The sequence below is a fragment of the Macaca fascicularis genome, chromosome 8 (genome assembly GCF_037993035.2).
Source record: "Macaca fascicularis isolate 582-1 chromosome 8, T2T-MFA8v1.1".
Classification (NCBI taxonomy): domain Eukaryota; kingdom Metazoa; phylum Chordata; class Mammalia; order Primates; family Cercopithecidae; genus Macaca; species Macaca fascicularis.
This window is the reverse complement of record NC_088382.1, coordinates 100,643,321-100,654,137: the sequence shown is the minus strand read 5'-3', so window position 1 is coordinate 100,654,137 and position 10,817 is coordinate 100,643,321. Positions and strand designations below refer to the sequence as shown.

The 10,817-nt window shown below is 36.9% G+C and overlaps 1 protein-coding gene across 1 annotated transcript in view; it reads right to left on the bottom strand.

The window, feature by feature from the left end:
- Positions 1 to 10,817, bottom strand: part of NECAB1 (N-terminal EF-hand calcium binding protein 1) — a 175,122-nt gene that overhangs the window by 3,950 nt on the left and 160,355 nt on the right. The window contains exons 11-12 of the mRNA XM_005563673.5: positions 4,878 to 4,955; positions 3,537 to 3,628 (exon numbers count right to left, since the gene is read on the bottom strand). Of these exons, the coding sequence (XP_005563730.3) occupies positions 3,537 to 3,628; positions 4,878 to 4,955 (170 nt within the window). The remainder of the gene's footprint in view (positions 1 to 3,536; positions 3,629 to 4,877; positions 4,956 to 10,817) is intronic.

The following is a 10,817-nucleotide window of genomic DNA, read 5'->3' as shown; positions in this document are numbered from 1 at the left end:
CTGAAAAGAGAAAAACATTTTCTAAAATAATGAAAATAACTTACAGGGCAAAGAACGTTCAAGGTGCAAATTATATCTAAAGAGACCATTCCCCTTACCTTTAGTCTGCATAATAACTTATCTTTCTAGTCACCATTTCCTGACTGTTTGAGGCAAGATTGAACTCTTCTTATGCACTTATTTGTACCATATCTTTTGGCACTTTGTTGCAGTCTAAAATTTTTTGTTCTAGGTGAATAGAACTTGTTTTGGCAGCAAAATTATAAATGCCGTGAAGCTAAAATCATGCTATTGTTCTTATTAGAATCTGCCCAACACTGGTAGTAGTTAGGCCATATATATATATATATATATATATATATATATATATATATATATATATATATGGTATTTATACCCAGTATGAAATCCTATATGTAGAAATACCATGTATTTATACATATAGTATACATATATGTACATGTATTTATATATTGTATGTATATACATAAATATACATATACATACATATAATATGTATACATATGTATATACATATACTATAATATATACATATAATATGTGATATGTACATCTATAACAATATACATATATGTACACATATATAATATACATATATGTATTTATAAATATGTATCATATGTATAATATACATATAAATACATGTGTGATTATACATATATACATATGTGATATTTATAAATACCATATATTTATACATATAGGATCTCATAAATATTGGGTATAAGCAAGTAGATAGGTTATAAATAATATTTTAGTATATCTGTATGTTAAAATTATAAATGTTTATCCCAGTGAATATAGATATCCCGAAAACAAACCAATGGCAAAGATGTATGATTGGTGGAACGCTATGAGAAACAGATAAATGGAAGGGATTGAAATTTGCTTTCAAAGCTTTTCAAGTAATTTGCTGGAAATAGGATCTTTTTTTTGTATCCTGTTTTCTCATAGCCATAGGCTTTTCTCTTATTGCCAAGGGACATTCTGCTCCACAGACCAAGTTGATATACTGTTTTTGTCTGGGTGGTTTATGATGGCTAACGGATCTGGGCTGCCATATTCCAGTATGCTTCATTTGAAGGATTTTATATTTGAGAGGTCATTGGAATGTATTATAGTGTATATTTTCATATCTGGATGCAGTCTGTCTTAGTTGCTTAATTTCTTTAGATGTATCTTAGGTAAACCACTTAGTAGTCTTAACCATAAAAAGCAATCTTACCAGAAATCATAATTTGTAAGTTAAATTAGAAATACAAACCTACTCATACTGCGTTTTTAAATGTAATATCTGCCTTTTTTCTTTCAGATTTTAATTTTAGGTATAAATATGTGCAGCTAATACATTTTTAATTATTTATTTATTTTGAGACAGAGTCTTGCTCTGTCACCCAGGCCGGAGTGCACTGGCACGAACTCAGTTCACTGCAAATTTTGCCTCCCAGGTTCAAGTGATTCTCCTGATTAAGCCTCCCAAGTAGCTGGGATTACAGGTATGCACCACCACGCCTGGCTAATTTTTTGTATTTTTTAGTAGAGACAAGATTTCACCATATTGGCCACTAGTCTCGATCTCCTGTCCTCTGGTGATCTGTCCACCTTCACCTCCCAAAGTGCTGGGATTACAGGCATGAGCCACAGCACCCAGCTAATTATTATTATTTTTTAATCTTCATAACCATTATAACACAAAATGCACAAAACTGGTTTTTAAAAATAGTATTATAAGTTATATGGCCATTAAAACCCACAAATAATATTTATATGCTAACTTCAACTTACTGGAATAGGCCTGCTGTCACAGTGATAAAACTTTAAAATAGGGTAGGATGTCCCAATAAATGTTAAAATGTTGTAGGTTTTAAAATTGTGTCAGAAATCATGCCTACCTTTTCCTCTTGTTCTACGAAATTCCAGTAATCATTGTTGAAATTAAATGTAATATGAGATTAATACAAAATAGGGCAGCAATTAAAAGGCATTAAATTGTGTTGAACCTGGCTGGATTCACAGAACAAGAATTGATCCAGTTTTATCTGTAGTCAGTTTTTCTTTCTAAATTAGGAAATGCTCTGAGACAGAAAGAGTAATATAATGCATGTGCCAATGACACTAGTAGTGTATAGAAAATAATTCAAGATAATGATAGCGTTGGGTCAGAAAACTATCAGATTATTCCACATTTTCAATTCTTGCTATAGCATTTTTCCCCTTACTGATAACTCAGTAGCCTCCTATTCTGTCCTCTTTTCCTACTCTATTTTTGTTCAGGTGTTTCTGTCCTGGAAAGACTCAAGGCACCAATAAGAACAAGCTTTGTTCCTTTCCTTCCACATTGGTTTGGGAGAAACGGAAATGGGTGTGATGGCGACACAAAAATTACGTGTCAGGACTTCATGGAAATTTTGACTGAAGACCAATATATTTATGATGATGCCAAAGTCCTATTCATTCTTTCATCTAGGAAATAATTTCTTTTTGCCACATACTGTCCTATAGTAATACTGTAATAGGGTAGGGAATGTGAAGATAAATAAAATGTGGATCTCACTTTCCTGCATTCTGTGTACAAAGCCTGCAGCAGTCATATTTACAGAAGTTGTATTCTAAGATTTTCCCCCTATTTTATTTTATTTTATTTTACTATTATTGTTTTTTGAGATGGAGTCTCGCTCTGTCACCCAGTCTGGAGTGAAGTGCCTTGGCTCACTGCAACCCTCCGCCTCCTGGCTTCAAGCAATTCTCCTGCCTCAGCCTCCTGAGTAGCTAGGATTACAGGCATGCCCCACCATGCCCAGCTACTTTTTGTATTTTTAGTTGAGGTGGGGTTTCACCGTGTTGGTCAGGCTGGTTTCGAGCTCCTGGCCTTGTAATCCGTCCACCTCAGCCTCACAAAGTGCTGGGATTACAGGCGTGAGCCTACCAGGTTCAAGTGATTCTCTTGCATCAGCCTCCCAAGTAGCTGGGATTACAGGTATGCACCACCATGCCTGGCTAATTTATGGGTAGGGATTTTGCTTTTAGTTTGTACCCTCTGTAGCTCCCAACACAATGCTTGTTCAGAAATGGAGCTTAATCAGTACCAGTAAATAGGCTAAACACCCTGGTGCCTAGCACATATTAATACTCAGTAAATATATGTTGAATCAGTAATTGGATGGGTAGATGAACAAATTGTGTCCAATACACTAAATTACAATATGGTAAAATATTTGAATAATTTTTTGAAATATCATGATTTGGTAGTACTTCAAGTTTGTTAATATGATTAGCAAATGACTAATAGTAGGTTCAATATAGCTGGGAATACAAATAGGGTTCACTAAGGACAAAATAGAACAAATATATAGATCTTTTATTTCTTCCCCCCCACTCTCAAACCATAAGATATATAAAGAAATAAATAAGAGAATACCATTGATAAAATATAGAAGGGAAGAGCATACTGTCTTTTAAGAAACAAACAAAAAATACAAAAGGATATAGAAGCATTGTAAACCCAGGATAATTACCAGGAACTAGCATTGTAGATGTGAGTTCTGGAGTTTCCAAGAAATCCACATTACTTCTTTGGAATGTCTTGCTATAATTTGTCTGAAGGTGGCTGTGTAAATAATTACAGGTTAAGGCTGTGCATTTTTATTTACAATCTTCCCGAGTACAGCAGAGATCAAATTTGATCAAGATGGCAAAGTTCAGGATGATGTGGATTAAGTAAGCTCCTGGATACAAGCTTCTTTTAGTGGTTGTTCAGCTTTCAAAAATGACTCAGGAGTAATTTAATAATTGTTATCAGAAACTTTTTTAAAAAGGTTTTAAACCAGGAGAACATTACTTTTTTAGAGGATAAAATAGGAAGTAGACTTTACTGCAGCAAATTTAAATAGAAAAGAATATTATAGCTGTTGGAGAGTTTAAAAAACAGAATAGATAATAAGACAGACCGTATATTTTACATTTCTAGATAATAAAAATAAATCTGAAAGACTATCTGAAAGTGTTGGCCTGGAAGCACAGAGTTGAGTAAGTTACCTTGTTTCCTTCTATGGCTGAAATACTGTTGCTATCATTTTGCCTTCCTTATAGCACAAAGTGCCTTCAAAATTGCCACAAAAATAAAACTTTTAGGTGAAATACGGATCAACTGAATTTCCAGGTATTCTATTACTTCCATCGCCATATTTAACACCCTAAACATGGACTTAGAGAGCTATATTCTCTGTACCATTTTAAATGGTCAGGAATTGTTATATACTCTCAGAAGAGCAAACATTTCTTTCATTCCATTTTAAAATTATATGTTTGTTTTCTATTAGTAATTATTTTAGTTTTAAAGAAGTTGATTTGTTTTGAATTTTTGACAATCAACGTCTTGAATTTCCAGTTTATTTTTAGTCTTTAAAGACATTTAGAAGGTGTTGGGCTGCAATGACTCTAAAAATTGTATGTAGTTTTGTTATAAAATAAAATAGCTGCACAGACTATCCTATGAAAAATTAGGTAAAGCTCTTTTCTCCACCTCATTTTTGTCCATCCTTTGTCTCCCACCACTACCCTCACCAGCTTTAGACACACATACCCCCATTTATATCTTCTTATCTGAAAACATCAGTAAAATGGTAAGACTCAAAGTGGGATCATTATCAAAAGTATTTGTACTTCAAGACAAGTGGTTTCTAAGCCATTAAATACATTTTTTAAAGTGCGTAGAATTCAGGGTAATGGGCAAATGGGACAGGTTTTAAGGTAAGGTAAAAGAGAACGGAGCTTTCCTACAAATCCTAAAATTACATCATGCATACATATTGCCACCTTCCTGGCTTCACATAAAATCAGGCTTGCTCACAACTTACCTATTCCATACACTACTATTTTCCCAGAACTCATAGATTATGTAGCGAGATTCATTTGAAAGCTTCTGTATAGAAATACTGAAATGGAAAATAAAAGGCATAATTAGCTACTGGGAATTAAAGATACAAGCTAACTTTTCTAATATCTATATGTAGTATGAAACAATCTTATCCATTAATAGAGGAAACAATCTAAGGTGCCTGCATGAAAATCAAACAGATTTGTCAAGAATTTATTTGTTCAATATGTCTGTTTGGCATAAGTGTTTTTTTTGTTTTTTGTTTTTTGTTTTGTTTTGATTTTTTAGTTTTCTGGTTTTGCATCATGAAAACAGTCTCAATATATTGCAGACATCACGAATGTAACTTTTGCAAAATTGTATTCATTCATTCAAAAAGGTTTATTGAGCATCTGTTGTGCTAGGCCCAGAAAAATGTGAGTGCATGCTACCTGCCTTTGCCCTCAAATGTAGCTGTTAGGATTGGCCCTATCAACCGCTGTACCTCTGCCAAATTCTTAGCCTTACAACATTCCTGTATTGACAGTTTTTGTGTGGGTCCTGCTCTATGCCATTTGAGTCACTTGGACCACACTACTGTTATACAACTGACTCCTAGTTCGCCAATACCTAATGGCTCTCTTCCCCTTTCTCTTTTTTCCCTTTCTCCCTGTCTCTCAAACTGTCTCTCCCTCTGACGCGCGCGCGCGCACACACGCGCACACACACACTGCTCAACACTGTCTCTGGATGAAGTTTAAGAGTCCACATTCTGGCCATAATTGCAAGGGTTTTTTGTTTTCCTTTTAAATTTCTTTTCCAATTTGTTTTCCTTTTAAATTTCTTTTCCAATTTGGGTGAGACAAATTTATTCCTTCCAGTCCTTTGGCTAGCCCAAAGGAGGAAAAAGTCTACATAATATGTTTTGAAGGAGTGAAGAAAGTAGGCTGGCTGAAAACATAGGTTGAGGTGACTGCAAATTTGATTCTGTAGCAATGAGGAGCCACCGAAGGATATAAAGCAGGGAGAGTGACGTGGCTATAGCTATGTATTAAAAGATCCTTCCGATGGCCCAGTGGGTATTGTATGAAGGGTATTGTAAAGTAGAAAAAACAGCTGGAAAGATAGTGAAATAGCATAGGTGAGAAATGATGAAGACCCAAATTAATTTTGAAACAAAAGAATAGAGAGATTCATAAACTTAAGAGTGGGAGACAAAAATAAAGATAACTTTAAAAACTGAATTACAAAAGTACAGACTGTTCAGCCTGATGGTTCACAATATATTCATATTAGAAAGCAAAACGGGGAGTTATAAAAACAATAAAGCTTTTGGGTTAACAAAGAATTTACTAGTAAACTTACCAGTAAGAGAACAAATAACAGCAGTAAAATAGTTGATTAATGTAGATTTAGGAATTACCTAAGTGTGACCAGCAGGTGGCAGTAACTACACACAGAAATTTTAATTTTTTTTCTTTCGTTCTGCTTGTGTTTTTTTCAGTTGTTTATTTAGTTTGGTTCATTAAGGTATGATGCAGCAAATATTGTTTTTAGCTCAACTTCAGATTTTCTGGAGAAAGGTTTACTCTGGAATCATAAGAATTGAATAGAAGGTGGAATTTGTGATTTTCTAATCCCAGGAGTTCATGAATGTGCTCTTTGGGGGTTCACTAAAATCCCAGAAATGATCTGCAAATTAATATGCATATATATGTTTTTCTAGGAAGAGAATCTATAGCTTTCATCATAGTCTCAAAGGGATGTAATCCCCAAGCATAACCTTCAGCAGTACACTGGACAAATTGCAATCCATCTCTATTTTCTTTAGGATAAAGTTTAAAATACTCAGCCTTGTATTTCAAGCTCTTCATCAACTGCTTCCTGAAAACTGATTCATTTGTATACTTATTACATTAAAAGCCCACTTATCCTGCTATTTGAACATTTCACTTTCCAGACTAGCCATAAGACCGTAAGATAAGAAATTCATAAAATTTTAGCATAATGCTAAAGTTTTTGAAGGAGTAAAAAGGAGTATGAAATGGCAGTGATTTAAAGTATAGCCCAACAGACCTTCCACCATCCACCATTTATTAGCTGTGCCACCTTGATCCCAATACCCAACATTGGTTTCCTTATCTGTATAATAGTGATAACAATACTATGAGAATTAAAGTGTTACATGTAAGGCCGGGCACAGTGACTCACACCTGTAATCCCAGCACTTTGGGAGGCCAGGGTGGGTGGATCACTTGAGGTCAGGAGTTCAAGATCAGCCTGGCCAACATGGTGAAACCCTGTCTCTACTAAAACTACAAAAATTAGCTGAGCACAGTGGCACATGCCTGCAATCTTAGCTACTCGGGAGGCTGAGGCAGGAGAATCGCTTGAACCTGGGAGGTGAAGGTTGCAGTGAGCCAAGATCAAGCCACTGTCTCCAGCCTGGGCGACAGAGCGAGACTCTGTCTGAAAATAAAGAAAAAAAAGTTACATGTAGAATTCTTAACTCAGTACTTGGCTTTGTGTGTGTGTGTGTGTGTGTGTGTGTGTGTGTGTGTGTGTGTGTGTGTGTGTGTGTGTGTTGTTAGCCCAATAGCTAAAAGGAAAGTATCGCTTTCATTCGGTGAGTAGCTATGAAAGCTAAGCCTTAATGGTATCAAAGCTAAGAAGCATGACAGAAACAAAAGGAATGGGGTGGGAGGAAAACCAGAAAAGAAATGGAGGGAAAATGTACATATCAAAGCAATGAGAAGCAGCAAGCTAATAATATAAGTATTAATAGTGGTGGTGGTGATGATTTCTACATGTATTGCTCTGTTCCAGGCTCTAATTTAAGCATTTTCCATGGATAAGCCATTTAACCTTCACAGTTACTTTGGGAGTCATGTGGCTACACTGTCCATTGCCTCCCCAAATATTACTCTCCTCTTACTAACATACTCTGCCACTGTTCAGTTTGCAATACACGCAATGTACTAATCAGTGTTGGACTGAGAATATCCTGATAACCTTACTCCTCTCTGCTGGACACTTGGTTTCCTAACCTTTCCAGTGGCCAACAATGACCATGCGACTTGAATTCTGGCCAGTGAGATGCAAGGGGAAGTACGCTAGGAAGCAGAGACTCTGGGAAAACATTTGCGTCTTCAGGATCAGACATGAGAGGAGAGCTTGTTGGTATTTCTCCCTTTTTCTTCCTCACTGTAGGCCATCTGGTGAAGAGCCAGAAGGCACATCTGAAAGACAGATCTGGGATCTTTGATGACAACATTAAGCTGTATAAGAACCTTGAGATTTTTACCTCCAGTATTCCTTTTGAGAATAATAAATGTACTTATAATATAAGTGACTGTTACTGTGCTTACTCTAGATTGCAGTTGCAAGCATTCTTATTTGATACCGGAAGGTGGTGTTGTCTTCGTGTATTTAATTCTCCATTGTTTACAGATAAGGAAACTGAGGAATGGAGAGATGAAATGTCTTGTCCATGGTCGTCACAGCTGCTAGTGAGTAAACCAGACTTTGAACTTAGGCATTTTTGCCTTCAAAACCTGCATTCTGACAAAGAGTTAGGAAACCTAATAAAGGTGACTGACAAGAAGCAGATGCAGTGATGAAAGTGCAGATTCTGTCTCAAAGGCACATGGGTGAAAGTGCTAACCAGAATTGCTGTACAGAATGGGTACTTTCAGTTAAGGGCCAAAAAGACCAATACGGGGCAATGATATTTAAGGACATTGATATTTGAGACTATACCATATAGATAATGACACACAATGATCACAGTGAGACAGCAAGAAAAGTCCAATTGCGAAATAATTTTTAGAAAGATTTGTCAGCAATTGTTAAAGGCTTAGGGCTTGAATGATTAGCTTTCAATTATTTGTAAATGTAAAACTGCACAACAACACACGTGTGATTTGTTACTTGTGTGATTCTACTCCCCCGAAACAACCTGTGTCGTTCTCCTTAAAATCTTCATACTTCCTGTGACACTTAACACTCATTGGCTAAAGCAAGAGTTCTTTGGCTAAGCTGTCTTTGGATGCAGGCCCTAAAAGCTTCAACCTTGAGCTTTGGGAGATCTTGAATATTCCTGGATGCTGGAAAATGTGTCAGTGAAATGGCTTCTAGGGGAAATGGATGTGGCTCAGGAACAGGTGAGATTAAAGATTTTAAATGAGGAAACTCCCCATAATGGTCCGGACTCTCCCTCTTGGCTTCTTCCTTCCCCATGTGCATGTCCTACCTTAAATCACAAGCAAGGCCTAACCAATGAAGAAAAGACATGGCAAGAGGGCCAGTCCTCACATTTCTCCATACCAAGCTGTGGGTCACCAATTTATTTCATCTATATAATTACTGATTAATGAGGCTGGGCATGGTGACTCACTTCTGTTATCCCAATACTTTGGGAGTCCGAGGTGGGCAGATCGCTTGAGTTCAGGAGTTCAAGACCAGCCAGGGCAACATGATGAAACCCTGTCTCTATAAGCAATACAAAAATGGCCCAGCATAGTGGCTCACGCCTGTAATTCCAGCACTTTGGGAGACTGAGGCGGGCGGATCATGAAGTCAGGAGTTCGCGACCAGCTTGGGCAACAGGGTGAAACTCCGTCTCTACTAAAACACGAAAAAATGGCTGGGTGTGGCAGCATGTGCCTGTAGTCCCAGCTACTTGGGAGGCTGAGGCAGGAGAACTGCTTGAACCTGGGAGGTGGAGGTTGCAGTGAACCAAGATTATGCCACTTCACTCCAGTCTGGGCAACAGAGCAAGTCTCCATCTCAAAAAAGAAAAAATTAGCCAGGCATAGTGGCATGCACCTGTACTCCCAGCTACTTGGGAGGCTCTGGTGAGAGGATCACTTGAGCCTGGGAGTTTGAAGCTGCAGTGAGCCTAGATTGCACCACTGCACTTCAGCCTGGGCAACAGTGTGAGACACTGTCTCAAAAATAAATAAATACTGATAAATGATTAATGATTCAATGTGCCACCATTATTTCTTAAGGATGCCTCAGGGTTGATTCTTACAATGTAATCCTACATTCATATTCCTTAGGCCCTTGACATGGAGTTTTGAATACATTCAAATTCTCGAATTTCGTAACTGAGTGACTTTAGAAATCATTTTGTTCTATTTAATGACTATGAAATTTTAGACCATGAACATGATTTTAATTGTGCTCTACCTACCCTCATAAATGAGCATCCTATTTTCCCAACTGGAGTCTAAGATCCTTGAAAGCAAACTATTCTCTTGTTCTCTGGTGTCAAGAATGGTTCTGAGAACATACCATGTATACCACTTATATTCAATTGGTACCTCCCTATGACAAAAACAGGGATTAATGAGCCTTCATGATTACAAAATAAGTGAAGAATAGCGTGTGTATGTGTTGTATCAATGTGTGTGTGTATGTTATAAACATGAGTCCACATAATCTGCTTGAGTTTTTCACCAACTTAACTTTTTAAAAACTCTTTTGACTACTAAAACAAAACCTCTGTCACTCCCCATATTTAGGAGTCTCCTAATCAAAAACTTATAGGGCAAAACCTCTAATTCAGTGGCCTGAATTTAAGAAAGCAAGACCTTGTTGTAATTGGAACAGGAGAGGACTTGTCTATTCTACCCCTGGTTAACCACAGAAAATCCAGGAAACTCTAAGGATGACCAAATATTGACAAGAAGGATTAAACACTGGTTTTAGTGTCAGACAAATTTTAATAAGTTTTTTTTTTTAACCCATCTGAGACTATTCCTTCTCAGCTGGATGTAATATGTGCCTCTTGATTATTGCTGTGAAGATAAGAGGACAGGCACAGTGGCTCAAGCCTGTAATCCCGCACTTTTGGAGGCCAAGGCAAGAGGATCGCTTGAGCCTGGGGGTTCAAAAGCAGCCAGGGCAACATGGCAAAATTCCATCTGTACAAAAT